This window comes from Necator americanus, chromosome IV, assembly GCF_031761385.1.
Source record: "Necator americanus strain Aroian chromosome IV, whole genome shotgun sequence".
NCBI lineage: Eukaryota > Metazoa > Nematoda > Chromadorea > Rhabditida > Ancylostomatidae > Necator > Necator americanus.
In genome coordinates this window covers 12,012,621-12,032,476 of record NC_087374.1, presented here as the reverse complement: position 1 = coordinate 12,032,476, position 19,856 = coordinate 12,012,621, and the positions used below count along the sequence as shown (strand labels likewise).

The 19,856-nt window shown below is 40.1% G+C and overlaps 3 protein-coding genes across 5 annotated transcripts; 2 read left to right on the top strand and 1 right to left on the bottom strand.

Annotated features, from left to right (window-relative positions):
* Positions 1-56: 56 nt before the first annotated feature.
* RB195_001015 (uncharacterized protein) lies at positions 57-626 on the top strand (the record flags this gene model as incomplete). The annotated part of the gene is made up of 1 exon (XM_064197597.1): positions 57-626. One exon carries the CDS (start codon positions 57-59, stop codon positions 624-626), a length of 570 nt encoding a protein of 189 aa, XP_064053478.1.
* Positions 627-7,068: 6,442 nt separating this feature from the next.
* On the top strand, positions 7,069-15,480 carry RB195_001014 (uncharacterized protein; the record flags this gene model as incomplete). 3 transcript variants are annotated; one of them, XM_064197595.1, is made up of 6 exons in its annotated part: positions 7,069-7,080; positions 7,656-7,802; positions 10,730-10,839; positions 14,014-14,125; positions 14,315-14,464; positions 15,379-15,480. In XM_064197595.1, the coding sequence occupies 6 exons, from the start codon at positions 7,069-7,071 to the stop codon at positions 15,478-15,480; spliced, it is 633 nt and encodes a 210-aa protein (XP_064053475.1). The 3 variants fall into 3 exon arrangements, with proteins under 3 accessions (XP_064053475.1, XP_064053477.1, XP_064053476.1); XM_064197594.1 differs by lacking the exon at positions 7,069-7,080 and adding an exon at positions 7,506-7,583; XM_064197596.1 differs by lacking the exons at positions 14,014-14,125; positions 15,379-15,480 and having other exon boundaries at positions 14,315-14,336.
* A 152-nt stretch (positions 15,481-15,632) lies between these two features.
* Positions 15,633-18,726, bottom strand: RB195_001013 (uncharacterized protein; the record flags this gene model as incomplete). Its single annotated transcript, XM_013443983.2, has 7 exons — positions 15,633-15,683; positions 16,349-16,572; positions 16,627-16,762; positions 16,858-16,945; positions 17,027-17,140; positions 18,487-18,575; positions 18,706-18,726. 7 exons carry the CDS (start codon positions 18,724-18,726, stop codon positions 15,633-15,635), a joined length of 723 nt encoding a protein of 240 aa, XP_013299437.1.
* Positions 18,727-19,856: the final 1,130 nt, after the last annotated feature.

Sequence of the window (19,856 nt, the reverse complement as noted above, 5' to 3'; positions counted from 1 at the left end):
TTGATACCTGTACACATCAACATGGAAAACGACTTGAAGGAAGACTGAATAGAAGAATGAGAGCAGCATGGGCAGCATTCGCAGCCGTCATGGAAGCTATGGACCAACTGACGGACCAAGATCTTCGTGCCCATCTGTTCGACTCGACAGTCCCTCCAGCGCTCTGTTACGCAGCGAAGACGTGGGCAGACACCGCGGCCACGTCTAGGAAGCTACTTACCACCCACAGAGCCCTTGAGAGATGTCTCCTGAAGTTTAACCTGCGCACAGGTCACCTTGCCGGTCTTCGTAGCTCCAACTTAAGAAGAATGTCCCGTCTTCGCGACCCAGCGGAATATGTATCGAAAGCAAAACATGGATGGGCCGGTCACATCATGAGAAGAATCGACGATAGATGGACTAAAAGAACGCTAAAGTGGATCCCAATGGACGCTAAACGCCCCCGAGGGAGACCGCCAACGAGATGGGGTGACGTGTTTGCTACACGGATGGACCAGCTGAGAGCTCAGCTGGATACCGCTCAAGGACCTCGTCAACGTCACTCACGAAACTTGAGAACATCTTGGATGACAATGGCGAGGGAACGAAACGAGTGGAAGAGATACTGGGGCCTGCACGTCCAGTGAAGACGGGCCATCTAAGTATCTAAGTAAGTATAGGATCACACACAGCGGTCGACCAATTGCAGTGGATTAAGGAAAAACTCATTGTTTCCCAATTACTTGGAAGAAAAAACTTTTGCGAAACCAGTCAATGTGGTATATTTTCGATACCTCATATCGCTCTTTACGTGCTCTTCTTGTTTTTTTCTTTTTTCTTTTGTTTTTTGTTCATTTTTAAATTCTTTCTTCTTCATTCGATGCTCTCCATATCGAAAGGGAATCTTTCGAGGAATTCCAACACTTCGATGAAGTGCAAAAGATAAAGTGCTGGCAAATGCTACACCTAGTCCACTTTTCACTCCACTTTACTGATCTGAAAAGTAGGAATTGACGAAGTCGGGCAATCAAGATGGAGAAATCTTGCAGAGGGAAATTTTCTCGGTTAAGTAATACATAAGATTTTGCGAGTTCTTTTTGTTTTCGTGCGCATTTTCACTTTTGAAGAAAAAAATCAGCCGTGATTGTTATATTTATTATATGTTAGTCAGCGTGGTAAAAATTGTATTTGTAAATGAAATTATAGATCATTTTCCACGATTTCCATTTCAAAGAGTTTTTTTTGTTTTTTGTATTTAGCCGGTAAAATATCAATCTGTGTTTAACGTCGTAAAGTTACGCTGGAGCTGTTGAAAAGTCACGATTGTTGTTTGTCACGTTAGTTTGTTGTGTTTCCCTTTTTAGAGCTATAAATAAGATGTTGTATGAATCATGTCATTGTGAGGCCGTAGAATGCAGAAATGATTGGGTGTTTTCTATTAAGAGTTATTCAAATGTGGTTTTGGTGCGTACAGTGTGTTCCCACGCAGAGTCAAGTCATGGGATGTGACACACCCATCAGCAAACCAGTAAACACTGAAATAAGTATCAGTACTAGGTACTTGGATGTAATACGATGTAGTTGTGTCTAGTTGTGTTGATTTCAATGATTCAATTCTAAGGTGCAGTGCGGTGACTGTGAAGTTAAGGGTGCATTTGCTTCACTGACTTTTTACATTGATAAGGTTGTGGTATATGGGTTTTGGATTTTAGATTAAGGTTTCTCAAGTGTTTTGAAAAGATATTTATAAGGTTTTTGAGGGGTTGAAAAGGGGGGGAATGAGTGAAAAAGAAGTGAAAAGTGGAGATGCTTTCGCACAGTACTGTGTATTGTGTATTTAAATGTGCTCCTATAACCGTACCAGAAGCAGATTCTTGATCTGGACTGCTTCCTCGATTCCGGTTTCGGCTTCAGTGTGACGGATGCATCGTTGCTTGGGTTTCACAAAGTTGAAATAAAGCTAACCTAAATTTATATTGTTGGATTTAAAACTTGGGATTCAAAACATGTACAAAAAGTTAGAAGTACACGCAGTTTAAAATACATTTAAAGGCATCACTCCATGAATCTGAGGAGGTACGGATTTCAGGTGGAGTATTCGTATACGGGATAGTAGATTATGGGGAGGGGGTGATTCCGTCCATTTCTTCTTAATTGCCGTAAAAAACAGCCCGGAAGATACGGCATCGGGCGTTCTGGCGCACTATTTCCTACAAGGAGTTCGACTGGAGCACGCCAGCCTTGTGCGGCGCCGCCTCTTTCGGGCCGTTTTTTACGGCAATTAGGAAGAGATGGACGGAATCACCCTCCTCTCCATAATCTACTAACCCTTATAAGAATACTCCACCTGAAATCTGCACCGCCTTAGATTCGTGGGGTGATGCCCTTAAAAAGATGGCTATGTTCATTGACTTCGGTAGAAAATTCCGTCAGAGGTTGTTTGCATCAGTTCTCAGTGAGCACATCCATAAATAAACAGTTCATTTCTGGTGATGCTGGTCTAATAACGGTTTTTTCCCCACACCCGTTAAAAATTTGTTTCGATTAGCTCGTGAAATTTCTAAAATTTACTGATTCTTGGCGAACAACTATTCTCACGATGGAAAGGTCCATTTTCTTATTGTCACCAAAATATCGAAGGAGCATGAGAGTTTAAACAGAGTAACAACACCCAAGGAAGGAATATACGCAAACGATAATCCTTTTACCCTCGCGGATCCCTACCATGGATTTTACATCATTTTCATGCAGTTACGGATGCCAATTTATCAATAGCTAATACAAAGAAAACTACAGCGATTATTTATTCACTTTTCAAAACGATTTTTTGTTCACACTTTTTATTAGTTTTTAAGACGTCCTTCCTCTATATATTTTTGCTTATTATTTTGTATTTATATTTTTGCTCAAAAGGGCTGCTCTCAAATGAAGGAATCCCATTTTCTTGCTGGAGAGTTCTATTCACGTTTTAAGGGTTGCACTATTTACTTAGTCAGTTTTATTTTCTAAGAGAGTAGATCTCGCGGTTTTTTTGCATCCTTAGATAAATGTTTGAAGTGTCGCGTGGACTGTAACCCATAGAAAATTGACTACTTATGATTTTTTTTGTATCCGACAAATACCGGAGCTATGCAGACAGTGAATAAGATCTTCAGCCCTCAAAATTCCCCAATATTCTAGCGCAGGGAATCGTTTACCACGTGCCTTACATCAAAATACACTTTAAAATGGGACAAGGGTTCAAATTGTTACGTACTGCGCTTTCCTTCCCATTGAATATACACACATGACGGGATTTTCTGTCATGCAATGACTATAGTATATTGAGGTGTTGTTTTCGAATTAGTAATTAAAGAAGTTTAGTTATTTTTTTTATTTTTGTGATTGTTATTAGCTGCAACAGTCAAACATTGTTTTCACGTACGGCTAAATAATTTGCTCATAACACCTGCATCAGAATCAGGTGCTACAATGGATTTCCATCTAACGGGATGGATTTCCTTGTCAGCAACCTATCAACAAAACAATTAAGAGCTGTTTAATAAACACCTTCACAATTGTGACTAGGCTTGTTTTATGTTTTTCTCATGCGCCTACCTCGTACTGGAATAACTATTATGACGAAATTATCCACAAATTGAAAGAAAACGGCAACGATCTGGTTCTTTTTCTTTAATCAATACCAAATATCAAATACAGATATGTATTTTTAGTTTTATTAACGCAAAAAAGTGCGTGGCGCTAGTCAGTGGGTAAGAATTTTTAGTTTAATTATTATGTTATTTTATGGTTGACATTATTTCATTATTAATACCATATCATTTTAAAAAAATTTTGCCGCAATATGTAATTAGTTTTTCGACGACAGTGCAGCTCAACACTGGAGTTGCAGATTTTTAAATAGTTGCTTTTCATTATGTCTTAATTAATAACATGATAGCTTGACATTTATAACACACACACTTTATTTTTCATTATGTCTTATTTTTTTTTGTATCTGACTGATTTGCTGTTACTTATTATTTCCTTGATCAAATATAGTTAGTAAGAGTCGAATGGGCCTAGATACACAAAAAAATGTCAATGGGTTAAGAAGGTTCAACATAAAATGTGTGTAATTTAATTATTTGACTTACTCTGCTTAATAGGGCAGCTGATGTCACCACCATCGCCATCGCACTCATTACCCGCGTCTTCGCCGAGGACGGCGTACTTGAACGAGCTCTATCCATTCTTCTTGGTCTTCTACGAGAGCTTTCACAGAATCCATCCTTCCATCGCTATTCCATATCCTGCAAAACTTTACGTCTTGGCTGAACTGATTACCCACACCGAGTGTTCTTAAGGCCTATTCCACCTTGATACCGACAAACATCTCACCACGCAATGTACAAAGCGATCTGTGAGTCTTATCAATATATGACCAAAGAAGCGTTTTCTGTAGTCACTTTCGATGGATGTGCAAAATGTTGCCACCTTTCATGTGTCATCCGCCGATATACCATTTTCGATTTCCGCGTAAAAATCTTCATTGTGGGATACCTAACGCCAAAAGTAACCAAACAACCGTCTAAACAGCTTTCTTCCTGTGCAATGAACGCTCTCCATCACCATAGATAGGGATGGTACACAGATTGACTTTGGTTGGTAATTAAAGACGACCACATTCACTTCGTTAAAGAGTCAAATGCGGAAGTGGTCTTAGCTCATCTTTGCTAAATATCTTCCTCGTAGCTGCCGTTGTTCTTCAGCGCACAACCCAGGTGGCAGAACTCCTCGACAAGCTGGGTTGTTTGTCTACAATGATACCCTTCGGGGTCCTGAACGGTATTGTACACCTTGGTAGTGTACGAACTGCAGCAGTTGTTCGTTTAATCTTGTCATCAAGGGAGCGAAGAGTCGAAAGCGGTTTCAAAATCTCCAAGAAACGCTAATTGCGTTGGTTTTGATTACCGTTGCGAGATTTTCACTCTCCCAGCAATGAACACCAGGTCAATCCTAGATAGTCCAGGATGAAAGCCAGCCTGCACGCCGTGCGCTGATTCTTCGCGTACCAGGATAATTTGCTCCAACATTTTGCACGTAATACGCTGCAAAGAAATTCCTTGGTAGTTCGTAGGGTCCACGGCGTATAAATCGTTGTGAAGGGAAATTCTGATAGCGTGTCTCCATAAGTCATTTCGTTGCGAACGGATGATTTTATTCATCTCAAGAATATCAGGTAAAGAAGCATATTTGAGCATCTCTGCGCTAATTCCGTCGTCTCCATCCCATTTGCCATTTTCATCTTCTGTATACAGACCAGAACCTCCGATCAGTTCATTGGTTCCTCATTGACCGCATATGTCGGTCTATGAGCATGATTGAGTTCAGGAGATGATGGCGCCGGTTCAGCAAAGTGTTGAAGTGATCCCTCCTAATTGGAAGGGTTGCTTCACCAGTACCACTCCATTGGCAGTGTTGAGAATTCTCATCTTCTCAAATTCTCATCTTGTCGCTTTACTGTTTCAGTAGAGAATAGGTTTTGCGCGGGTCCTTGTCCTCCCTCGTCTTCTCAAACTCCTTCGCTCTTGATGTCCATTCGTTCTTGCGGTCTGCTTAATATGAACTCCAATCAACTCATTTCTATTATACACGCAGAGGTTCAGTTTGTCTTTTTTTCTTTATTTTCTTTTTCCCTTTGTTTCCAAAATTAGACGACAAATGAATCTGATAACAGCTGTATTCAAATCTTTCTTAAAAACGCAAGGACATGCTCAATCGCTTTATTATGAATTACCAATCCGCAAATGGAGTTCTGACGACAGTTAATAGTTCATTCCGTTCGATGTCAGTAGCGTTCATGTTATGTTCTCTACACATCGACCAACTTTAAATTCTATAGCGCTCGACCAATTCTTACTTAAGGGAGACGTTTTTTTCTGCATAATACAGTTTCCATACAAGATCTGGAACTTACTACGTCAGTAAAGTAACTTTTCATTTAAATTTTCATTACTAACTTTGTTGTTATGTTAATAAAATCAACAGGAAGCAAAAAAGGTAGTACGTTAGCCTTGGATCTTTAATTCACATTAACGTTTTTCCATTGTTTCTTTTGGTCTTTTCACAATTATTTGTTGCTGCGCTGAGAAATAATAAGCATTACATATTTGTTCCACGAAAATGCTGGATGAAAAAGAGAAGTCCGTATTAGAAAGACTAAGAGAGGAACTCTTTATATTGCCATATTACGTCCAATTCCCATCGTTTTTCTTACGGACATGAATACATTCTTATAAGGGAACGCCTGAGCCACCCAAAAAGAAAGACAGGCCTTATTACGATTACAAGGGGATCAAAATCAAAGGGATTGAGATTAAGGAATTTCAATCCCTTTGATTCCCTTTGAAATCCCTTTGAAAAAAAAATTTTATTTATTCATCTTACCATTCATATTTTTGTTTATTCATCTTTTATTCATATTTTCAATTATCTTTTTTTTTAAATAAATGATTAAATCCTCTGTTGACAATATTTATGTGCACGCGTAAGTTTGAAACGTACGTTTTTCGCGTAACACCATATAGAAGAACATCTTTATGGAATCGTCCTTATTTATCTGCGAATTCCTAATATCCTATATTTCATAACTTTTTCTCTCAATTCACAGAAGAGTCGTTGTTCTATGCGAATAATGGTTTTAATAGTTTTGTCAGCTTGAATATATTTAGCAGCACAAGCTGAACCAAGTCAAGTGGAAAAAATCTCTTGGATCTAACTATCGTATGCGCTCCCTTGTGACGCTGAATATTTTCAGTACATAAAGGAAAATTTATTAGCAGGTCAGTTAAGTCATCAGTTCATAGTGTCATCCTTGATTTTTCGAAAATTTTAACACATTATTAGTCGTACAGAGGGTCCGGGGCATCATTACAGCCAAAGAAAACTGTTTCTTTAAAAAGAAAGTAGGCGGAGATATTTGTGCGCTGCTCGCAGACACTACCTGAGGCGCCTATCCGCGTAACAACTTACTCTTCGTTACTAATTCCAGCAATTTATTTGAAAATAAAAAGATATCTTCGGAGACCTCCTAAGCCATTCTAGACCATGAGTTCGGAGGTATGAGTAGGGACCACAAACATCTAGCCCAATGACACCAATTAAACAAAGTTACTTTTTTCAGAGTTCATCCGAAAGAGATATGAATTTATTATGGTCACAATTGATTTTTACTGGAGCAACAATTATTTCTCTTCCTCTTTATGTAGTTGTTATGTTAGTATGTGCTAAAGAGTGGAAATATAATCAGTCACAAAGAACTTTCTATTTGCTCATGATTTCTCAGGTATGAAAAAAGTACTATTCTTTGAAGATTTTTCCACGTAGATGGATGCTTGAAGGGCTTCATTGACATCGTTGTGGTGGTCAACTACTTCTTATTTTGGACCATTCGAACTTCTGGACTATTCAATCAAATTTTCTGGGAATGTCAGCATCATTATTTAGCTGCATGGTGCTTCACTCAAACGTACATCTCTGTGATTATGAGATGTTTCGGTATTCTTATGATATCATTTCAAAGATACGTATCTATGTGCAAAAACGGGAAGCGGCTTGAACACGTAATTTATTTCCTAATGATCAGAACATTCTTTCAACTACTGATTAGTTTTTCCTCATACTATAATGTTCAGTTCATCAATGTTTCCCATCGATGGACATTGCCAATTGTGCACTGGGCCGTTCCATTACTTTATTCGGTTCCTCTATTTGCTGTTACGGATGTCACGTTTCTATCGATAGAAAATCTCGAAGTGATAGCCGAGAAGGGCGATATTACGGTGAGTTACAACACGCTTGTGTCCAGTCGAAGGCAGCGTATCACGAAATTGACGGTGTGGAAACCTGATAGAAACCATGGATTTGGAACGTAGATTACGAATATGGGTGTGACCCGTTCTAGTCCCCCTAATTGTCCTGAATTGCTACGAGGTACTTGTTCTTGAAAACGGTACACCTGTGTGCACGCACCGCGTGCAGGAGCGCGCGAAACCGACAAACAATGAGGTTTCCTCAGCAGCCCATACGAGTAAAATCAGTGAATAGGCTGCTGAGAGAACTGGAGCGTGTGAATGGGGGAGGGGCGTTCTAACGTACCTCGTAGGAACAAACGCCGTTTCCCACGACATTCTTCACGATGGTTAGGGGAACCGAGCAAGGCTACGTTACACTGTCGTACGCATTCTACACTTTGGACTCCATTTTTTTTCATTAGATTTCCACACTACGTTAATTTTACCAAGAGATGCTATCTTCAATGTGCTGGATCCGAAAAATCTAATTATCTTAATCTGGAATGAGAGCGCAACCGCTTAAGAACTACACCAAAGTTGAATCTTTTTGAGCCACTTGTACTATTTCAAATATTCAACTTTTCTGAAGTTATAAATGTGATGTTCTGACAAGAAATCAAGTTTTTCTCTTGCTACTTTTTTTAATCATAGAAAAGAGTGTGATATAAGGAAGTAAAACGATGAAATACAAATGTAAGGATAAGAGCCCACTAAAATGTAGTGTTTTTGGAGTACACCATTTTGAAGAAACTCCTATGAAACAATAGCGCAGGAACATAAGTATTATGTCATCAGGAAACGCAACGTGTGCCCGCAAAGTATTTAACAATTTAATCACAAAGTAACTCCGCAAACTGTGGAAAGATGTTCAAAAAGTTCGAGAACCTGTTCTTATTTTAACAAGAATCTTTATCATATTCTATGTATCTAAACTTGAAACTTGGAGCAAGGACCTCAAAGACAACATGTCACAGAATTAATTGTGTTAAACGTAGTTTTTAAATTGATTTCCTTGAGCTGTAGCCAAGATTGGTATTGATCGTCTTTATTGAACAACGAGTAACGTTTCGGCGTTATCGCCTTCGTCAGAGCCTGGAAAATTCAAAGCCATTAGTGATTTATCCTCTCAAGCGCCTCATCACCCTACAGAAAGCATCCAAACGGTAGGCAAACTCAAACAGCAACACATTGGCTAGTACTTACCTCATTAGCTAGGCTTGTTAATGCAACAGACTACCACTGTGTGTAGACTAACTACCTAACTGTGTTAAGATACCTCCACGAAAAGATAGGTTTAGGAATGTAGGCGAGTTTGAGTGCCATCATCCTCAATTTCCGAGATTTTCCAGAGAAAAAAGGCGGAAAAGGCTTCTTGGTTGAATTTTCTCGTGAATCACCTCACAATGTCATGCGAACACAGGGATCGCATCACTGAGCGGACTACCAAAAGGCTGTTGATGCTGCATTTTCCGCTCGCCGCCTGCGTTCGCGTAATTGGCAAGTCGTCAGATGCCTTGTAGAAAAATTTGATCGGTGAGGTCGCTTTCTGCGCGTTTTTTTCAGGATCACTGGGGGAAAAGAAGACGAAGAACAGGAACAAGAAGAAAAGTCAAGCGAAATATATCAACACCGGGCACCACGCGAGATGCAGATTTTTCCGAGACTTGAGCCAGCATCAACTGAACGCCTCGGGTTTATCTATCCGAAAGACCTACACCAATAAAGAAATTTTGTCGAGAGCGAGACCCCTTAATTGAGGCTGCTGCGGGTGGTGATTTGATACTATTCTTGCAGAGCGGGCACGACACTCAGATCGGAGCCAACTGCTCTTTGACGGGTCAACCCGTAACAAAGTTCCAATCATTTCAATCACCTTAGTTTGCGATGCCCCGACGTTCGAATCTTGCCTCGTGTGTTTGTTTCCGCACTCTATCTCGATAGTGTGATGCAAAGAGTAAAGGTTATAGCTAATAAGCTGCGAGCAAAACAACAGGTGCGCTGATTTAGTTCCTTGGGTTTGATGTGCAAATTCTGAGAGTCTGCATGAGAATTTGTAAGAGGTCGAAGAAGAGGGAACTACTACTTCATCTCAACGCCAAATGACGTAACATATTCTGCATTGAGACGTTAATGTATAGACATGTGGATTACGGATGTTGTCTGAGCTTTCAAAATCCTTCTGCACCTGTTTCTTAAAGCAATTCCGACTAGACTAGTTATGTCACCTGCTCTTTTTTCTGGAAAACATTAGTGATTACAATCAAGTTCTATTGAGGGAAACCCATTTTGCTCCAATGTTCTTTGAAGTGAAAGGATCAAATGGATAAAGCCTATTAATCTGTTTGGAATGCACCAACGCGTCCCACTGCAATTCGGAATCGTTGGGCTCATGAACGCGTGCTGGCATACACAATAACCTGGGAGGCAGGGGCAGTCGTTGTATCAAGTCAGTAGTTTTATCCAACTAGACAAGTCTGGAACCAGTTTATCGACCACAGAAGCGTGTAAAGCTTGGTTTACTCCTGTTCGAATTTGAACCATTGATCATGCAGCAGCAGTCAAACTTCTTACCAGCTTGGCCATATGCAACTAATAATTTTGTAACTGCAACTGCAATGCAATTAGGCGTAATTTTGTACTGTTCCTTTTCCTTCCGGGTTAGAGCTGGGATGACTTGCTGCAAACTTTTGCGTTTCTCTTTGTTCAAGATTTCAGTAAATTCATCTTCTCCGAAATTTGGTGCTTCTACTACATATGAAATAGGCTGTGGTCCAAATGAATCATTTATGATACAGGAAATATTCTAATACTGGAGTCAATCTGTCAAAAAACAGCTTTTGTTGGTCCAATCACTGCGAATCAGCTCTGTGACGTTCTTAAACTCATTTGAAATGTACATCACACGTTTATTTCAGCTAGCCACATCAATGACAGCCTGTTTTGTGCTCACCATTTTTATTTTGTGTAGTTTCTGCTATAGTTCTGTATTGAGATTTTTAGTAATCAACAGATTCAGCAACAGTGCGTGAGTCTTTCTTCACCTCATTGATTTTTTTCTTTGTTTTTCACTTTAAAAATTGGGTGTTTCCATATGCTTTCTCCACCTTGATTTTCTGCATCCCGGGATTCGGGAGGAGTTCTATTCTGAGAGTTGCTGGAGAATAATAGGACAATCAGGACCAATATTTACATGAAGCAGCTATTGAAGCTTCCCAAATCGACGTCGTAAAACACGGCCTCGAATCTGCACAACCGCAACCACAACTGACAAGATCTCACACACTTCAAAATTGAAGCAATAATTGCTGGACGGTTCTTACTGGATGACCGTGCTTCATTCTCCTTTGAGTATACGGGCCCTGAAGCAGCATCAGCCACGGAAGAAAAACTTCCACTGAAAGGTCAAAACTTTCACGGACTTCTTATCGTCGTAGCCCCTCTCCCTCTGGAAGAAAGGTATTGCCCATTAGGTGGCCACATGTTGTTTACAATGATGGTGATTTATTTGTTTATTTATTACTTACATATCCATGTGTATATGAACGAAGTATACAAGGAAAAAATAACACCACAGAAAAGTGCAGTCAAGAGTACATACATAGGTTGCTGAATACAAGCGAAGAAACATCTAATTAATTGTTTGCTTAAGGAATCCGTTAACAAACTTTTAACTCTCTTAAATACTGAATGGTTAGTGGGACTGAGTATTATTTTGGACATAATTGAATGGTCAGAGCCAGCTCTGTTAACAAAAATGTGTTGTCTCAGTGTTGACCTAGGGATAGTGAAGATATTTCCGAACTAGTGTAACCATAGAGAATTTCGTGAACCATAATAAGATCACATGAATTAGACATGGTCATCGAAAACACCTGGGTAACACTACACTCTACCACTCCTCATCACATAAAGAGTTTTTAAAACAAAGTCGTCGTCTCAACAGAGTTTGGGTCTACACCGAAAGGGCTGTCGGGTCACATAAAACAATGATCACAAGGCTGAACTTCCTGCTTGCCGGGTTCTATACGTCGTAATAAAAACACAAGAACTCTCTTTCTCTGCTCTTTTCTCGTAAGATCCAGAGGTGTTCAGAGTACGTCCTATCATAAGAAATGTAGCTGGCCCTACTGATAGAATATCTTCGCTTTTGAACGCTGTACTTGCACCTTGGCTTAAGTATGTCCTCGCGCATCTATCCAACAGCAACATGTTTCTTGAGCAACTTCACAGAGAGCGTTCAGAAAAAGAACGTGTCATTGAATCTTTCGATGTCATATCGCTTTATACAAATGTTTCAAACAGCGTTGCAGTTCAAGCTGCTTTCGAGCTACTTGTAGAACACCGAGACATTCTAGACTTGCACGGGTTTTCCATAAAGCGAATTACAACGCTCCTGGACGAATGTTTGAAGTCCTCCATTTTTTGTTGGTCGGGACACTATTACAGACAGGTCAAGGGTTTGGCCATGGGACAGAGACTAGCTCCCGTACTAGCTATTGTATTCATGTCCAAAGTAGAACAACCCATTCTAAAACGGAAACCTTTTCTGTACTTCGTTACATCGATGATTGTTGCATTGTATATCCCACTCAAGACGAGATGGACACTTGTTTCGAGATTCTTACCCAGCATTCTCCTCACGTACTGTTCACAAAACCCCAACGAAAACTGGATATTCTTCCTTAATGTACAAATACGCTGGTCCAACGGAAAATGGAAGACACAATTCCCGACACGAAGACATGATCCTGAAAACGTAACAATAAAAACATTTTAGTGCATTGTCTTTCCGTTCACTCTTGGAAAACTAAGAAATCTGTCGTTGAAAACATGTTTAGGACAGCCGTAAGGGTGACCTCTGATACCCAGGAGCGGATCAGTGTGGTCAATCTAGCGCAACGTAACGCGAATTCTAATGGTTACCTAGCTAATGAGGCGCGTAAGCCAGGTTTCGGTGCGCAGCAAGAATATGCTATAGTGGATGACTCGAAGAAGATCAATTTCTGTCTGCTTTCGTAACCGAAGACTTGAATAAAGTATTACGTGCTAGTCTGGTTCTCAAGGACCGAAAGAGAATTGTGGAAATACCTCCAACAAATGTCAAGAAGCAATTAGTTAGTAGAAAATTAGTTAGTAGAAATAGAATGCAAGATCGCTTCTGTCTTACTCCAGACTGCGTAATATGTCCATTCGGCAAGGAAGGCGACTGCACGGTATCTGGTGAAGTTTATGTAATTCCGTGCACAACAGATGAGGAGCAATACAGCGGCGAAAGAGGGCGACTTCTTTGTGTTCCTATTAAAGAACATCTAAATGGGATGAAAGAATTGAATGCGGCAAACCCTTTAGTAGCTCACCCGCAGACAATGTCGTGAAAATGCTGATTTCTGCATTGCTACCGATTGCACGATCCTATCGTACAAACCCGAAATTATAGGTCGCAGAACTCTAGGGTCATTTTGGATAAATGCAAAAGATCCAAAAATGAATAAAAAGGAAGAGTTCATAGCCGTGACCAACGAGTTGGTTCTGATATCAAGACCTTTGCGGGGTCATATGCGAGTTGCATCCTAATCAGTATTACCTGAGCGTTTCCACCATGCGGATATCGGACGCTAACACCACGGCAACGTGACTACTGAGGTAGGCACAACGATATGGGCTCTTTTGGTTTTGTTTCTGGGTGTAATATCCTTAGGGGATGATGACTTGTTTAGATCAGGCATTTGAGAGGATATGTCGCAGATGTTCTGACTTTCCAGGCTCTGACGAAGGCGACAACGCCGAAACGTTAGCCTTATAAAGACTGTTAACAATCTTGGCTATTGCTTGACATTGTCAATCGGATACATGGAATCATGATAGGATCATTTCTTCTTTTTCTTAGGCAGAGAGGTTCTAAAGCGAACAGCCCTTTCCTGGATGACGCACTAGGTATTGCGTTATAATCAATTCCGCAGAATCTGCTCATGAGTTACATTCTTAACTACATTGTTGATTCTTGATCTGGACTAATAAAATGGATTTTTTTTCAAAGGTGGGAAAAATATGTGCAAATACCCAAGAAAGAAATTTGTGATGGGTACTGAAGTTGCTCCAACTGAAAATTGATTAAAGGCGCATCGCCGAATCACATCCTTATCAGATTCTTCGTAAAGTGTATAAAAAATCGCTCGTTGAAAAATATACTTTTTTTAAGGTCGGTGAAAAGGGAATCTCGATTATACGTGCAGATGCTTGGGTTATTTTTTGCCTTCATATTATTGGTGATTTACAATATTATGCAGTTCAGCTTCTCACTTCGCTCTAACGTAAGTGAAAATAAATGCTAAACACGAATTTTCTCGAAAGATTGATGGTTAAAATTGATAATAAGAGGACTCCTAGTAGAGGCTGATCCAGTTTTTCTGAGCGAATGAACTCAAACAACATTACACAATGCATGTAGAGATTATTAGATGTTGCGAACGTACGTCGTAAATCCATTCCGCATTATTCAGAATGGACCTGTTTTCACCATGAGGATAATATTTCCTGTGGTCAGTTGCTTCTTATCATATGTGAATGTGTGGATGATGTTCATTTTGAATAGTGACATAAGGAGAAAAACCTTCCGATTATTTGGGTACAAGAAAAGCAGTCAGTCTCAGGTATGCACAGTTTTACATCAATCTAGATGTCAAACTACTTCTCTTTCTCTTACCCTTTCATAAAACGAGCTGGTTTTGAAACATGAAGAAAAACATGGAGTTTGGGATATATGAACGGAATAAAATAGAAAAACACGGAAGCGAAATGAAACAAAAATACACACGTGAGTGTGGCCGTGCTCAAGTCCCTCTAATCGTCCCAAGATACGACGTGGGAACAACATTTATTACCACGAGGTACGTTACAACACGCCACCCTAGCGCACGCGCCGCATCCACGATCGACCCTCATTAGAAAATCAGTTAGTGATGTCTTATCTCCAGTCTATTCAAGTAGATACAATGAAAATACTCTTGAAGGAACCGGAGCGTGTACAGAGAGCACGTCCTAACGTACTCCGTTGAAAAAAACGCCGTTCCCACGCCGTCGTTTACGACGATAAGAAGGAATAGAGCTTGTCCACGGTCATATTCGTTTTTTACACCCCGAACTCTTTATTTTCCTATGGGTTTCCCAACTACGTCAGTTTACGCTGCATTTAAAAGTTCTCTCCTTCTCTCTATTCTTGATTTTTTATTATACAAAGTGCTGGTTAGTCGTTCAAGGACAGCAAAAGTTGGTGAGCTCTCCCGCTTGAGGTTCTCTCACCCTTTGGCCCAAGTCTCGTGACGAAATCGACTTGTTGTGCGTTACGTTAAATGTCCTGAAAGAGGAATTTTGCGCTGGGATCCCTCACCTTAGGCTGGTGTCCCTCACCTCAACGTTTAGGCGAAAAGTTTAGAGCGAAGTTGTAATGAACTCTGCCCTTTCTTGTTCTTGTTTAAGGCACATCTATAGGTGTTTTCAATCAGATATTTTAGCTAAAACAACATTACTTTATATGGAAATCCGCAAAAAAAATCATATCTTTTAGGGCACCATTATCATATCTATAACGAGGAAGCCGGTCACTGTTGCTGATGCACAACATTCCCATAGTGGTATTTCTTCATCTTACCGACGTAACACAAAGTGATGATGTCGCAAATGCACTTTGAATATTAATTTATTCTAACAATTAAAGAAAATATGAAACTAGGAAGAGGTTCTGGAATACGTTCTGCGGTGCTTCTCTAAAAATGCTGTAAACAGGTAGCACTGTTTATTCTAACAATAGTATGATCAATGCTAATGATGTCTGTTGTGATGGTGATGACCTCCTTTGTTAATGACGACAACCTGAAATGAAGTCATATTTACTCTTTTGCGAGATTCTTGAAGTAATAGGGCCGCCCATTCAAAAAAATAAACTTGATCAATCCCCTCGGGGATGCATCTGCGCGTTTGACTTCGATTCAAAACCGTACGAGGTTCAGGAATGCGGGGACAGCCTCAAAATAACGAGGGCGAACCGATGTGTCAGGTCAGTGTTTATAATCTCCCAGACAACTCTGATATACATTTCATCAATTTCGGAGGAATGGAAGACCTGGTTGACGGTAGAGCGGTTTTGAACCATAGATAGGTCGTGCAGTCACAGCAGAACCTTTTACCGACTGCGTTACACCCTCGCCTCTTTGAAAAACGTGAAGAAAAAAATGAAAGACGAAAATGAAAAGATAGGCGCCTAAAATTTGTAATTAAATCCCAACTATCTACCCATTTCCTGATTTTTCCATCAACCTACGTGCATACTTCAATCTTCGTGAGTAAATATAGTTTGTTTCGAATTCTGTTTCTAATAACTGTTTGACTGAACTAACGCGTGTCTCAGATCCACGCGAAAAGCGAAAAAAGCTACTTTTGCATTAAACTCATATGTAGGATCCCCATCGATATACGATCACTAAACATTTCTTCCTTTTCAGCGGAGTTTTGTAAGTTAGAGCATCTTTAATGCTCACCGGGGCAATTATTGGACGTCTCGGAGGCGCGACAACAACGATCGGAGCTGGTCTTGGTGCGACAACCTCGATAATCGGCCGAGGAGGTGGAAGAACCACCTCAACCAGTGGTGCTGGTCGAGGCGCAATCACAACGGCTGGAGCAGGTGTTGGTGCAATAACTACCGCTGGTGGCGGAGGAGGAGCAGCTACGACCATTGCCGAAGAAGAACCAACTTGGAAGCCTGAAATTAGCCATAGAAATCTTGTTTGCATGACGTTTTATAGCATTTTCTTACCTCCTCCGTTCATGCCGATGAAGTGCTCAAAATGAATTTTCTGGATTCTTACGTCACCACGTATTGTGAGAGCGGTCACGTGACATGGATCCTCACGATGGTGGAAATGAGCAAGGTGGTTTCCATTGACATGAATCTGGAAATTATTTAATTGAACACAGTGGATAACTTGTTACTCGAACAAATAGGCCTCCTGCTAATATTCTAAGTTTTTTTTAAATAAATCCGCACCGAATAGTGGGAGGAATGACTCTTTATTTGCACGTGAAAGGGTGCGCCAAGTTGAAAGACGTTGTAGTGACGCTCTTCAATTTGAAAACTGAAAGAGATCTTCTTGTTTAAAAAAAAACATAATCGTAAACCAAGGCTTATTCTTATAGGCTCAATTTTTGAAACTCACCTTCCATTCCTCATGTTGTTGAGGACAATTGTATTTTCACCTCCATATAGTCCCATTCGAACAGACATATGGAAAGCGATCCCTTCACGTGAGGGGAACTCAATGACGAATCCGCTAAAAAAAACTTGAAATATTGTGGATTTCACTTCAGTTACAGGAATTCACACCTAGCTTGATCTTTGAGTGTATATTCCTCTCGCATTATTTATTCCTTCTTCAATTCAACTTACATCGTTTTGCGGGGTTTTGAGCACTGTATTGTGGAAGCGTGCCAGTTCATCGACATCACTTTTTTTTTGTTGCGCCCGAAGCGGCGCGGTGGATCATAGCAGTTAGGGCCGCAGTAGCACCCTTGCTAGCATCACTCCCGCCACAGTTCGCGATGGTCCCACATCGATCCACCGCCCCGCTTAGAGCGCAGACTACAACATGGTGTTCTTCCACCAAACATTAGAGTATTTTGGCACATCGTAATTTATCTAAAAATCCTCGATCTCTCAAAAAAACATATTTTGTTTACTATTGTTGGGTCAAAACGACATGAAGCACGGAACGTTGCTTAAGCGGCCGCGCTCGGAAGCGGTGCGGTGGAGATAGCGGTTGGAATCGAGGTGGGACCATGGCGAACTGCAGAGGTGAGTGGCGGCAGCGAGGATCCCTACACGATCTCAACCGCTACGCTCCACCGCTCCGCTTCGAGCGCAGCCGGTTGTGCAAATGTCCGTGCTTCATGTCGTTTTGACCCGACTATGTAAAGTTACATTTTGTTCATCACTTCTATTTGTTCTTACAGTTCAACTAGGTGCGGTTACCTGCGCATAACGTTATTCTTATTTTTCTCATGCATTTTATTTACGACATAGAAGGTTTTATTTCGCAGAATTCTAGCGGAAGTTTTTATGAATTGCTGTGAACAACGCTCCAGAAGTGCTACTAACTAATTCCTGGAGACCTTCTTAAATCAATCGTTCGATCTCTGCCATATCATTAACCTCATAATATCGTAATTTCGTGATATCACACCAGATCTATGCACATTCCATTGGAAATGGAGATCACATCAAGAAGTAATTCTGGATGACTTTTCAGTTGCCTATGTGACAATAGGCATGAGATTGTTGTGTAACCACTGCTGACTACTCAGGAAAGAATATGGCAATGTTTGTTCAAAATTTGCGAATTATAGTTGTTGACTAATTTTACCTTTGTCGAAGGAAGGAGAACAATTCGAAAAAATAAAAGCAACTACAGAAAGATGACTTCTTTGAGATCAAATAAAGATGTTAACACCAACAAAATGCGTGAATAACTGGGAAAAAACCCCAACGAGAAATGAATACAAATTACTCGAATACTGTTTTCTCTTATTCTCTTCTTTCTTTCTTTTCCATTGCCTTTCACTTTTACTACCAATTAGGAAAATATATCAGAATATACTGACAGAACTTATCTACACTCACTTTTGTGGACCTTGTAGAAGATCACCGTGGATATCGACTACAGCGTCATGATTGAACCCGTTATAGATTGGCGTCGTGCATGGAATCACCTAAAATCACATCAAAACAGGAATTATCGGAGAAACGGAGAGGATCCAATATTTATTTATAACTGGGGGAATGAACGTCGCAATGATTCAATACGTGTATAAAGAAATTAAAACTTATAAGGTAACTTACTGGAAATTCGATAATGTGCATGGTGAGAGCAGAGACAATGCCGACGACAACTCCTTTATGCCAGCTCTTATCAGCAACATTTCGAGATGCTCCAACAATCTGGTCATTTCGAAAGATACAACTTCGGCTGACTTAGTCACCATAAATAAGGACTGCAATGAACCTTGTGGTGAAAAAATGGACATTATTCAGGAAGGAAATTTTATTGCATTAATCGTACAACACATTTCTTAGCCTTTATGAATTTGAAACGTTCGAAACGTCTAAAAACAAACCACATATTTTAAGTTATTCTGAAGATATGTAGATAGGTAAAGGTTCTCGCCTTCCTCAAAATTTCCCACATAGGTTTTAACCTCTTCTCTTCAAAGAGTAAATACTACGTGAAGATTTTCGGAAAGATATTCAAATTATGAGTGAGATATTTGATCTAATAGACAACAACATAGGAAAGATTAGCATAAAACGAATGTAGCACCATATGCTTCCACAGAGGAGTCAACTAATTCTTACAAATCTCGGGAATCAGTTCTCCAGTGATCTGCTGCACATGCGAAATTCAAGGAAGTCTACTTGTTGGTGTATGCAAAATAACGAAGGCATTGTGAACTTAGAACATTTTCGAAAAAAAAATGATGAGAATGTAAATAAGCTACAGTTGATGTCACCTGGTTAGTTCGTTTTCGCCAGCAACTTTTTCGTTTACTAAGGACTTTCTAGGTAACAACGTTTAACGAAAAATATTCATTTGCTGGCTGAAAATGAGTAAAGACACCAGTTAACTAAGCAATGAAGGAATGTGCTGCATGAAAAGCGTCCCTGGTGCTGTGAATGCCAGGTCCGTTGTGGTCTAGTGGTTAGGATTTACGGCTCTCACCCGTAAGGCCCGGGTTCGATTCCCGGCAACGGAATGACTTTTTCTACGAGTGTAGTGCATCCAAAAAACCCGCAGATTTGAAGGCAGATAAACGTTATTACGCTATAAAACAGAGGGGCAATCTATTTATAATCTTATTGTTGAGAACAATTAGACTTTTCTCAAAAATTACTCGAAAAACCCAGCAGCCAATTCGAAATATGGAGTCACATGTGATGTGACTTTCTCCTGAAAGCTCGATTGAATTTGTGTAATTGCATATGGTCGTTTTCAA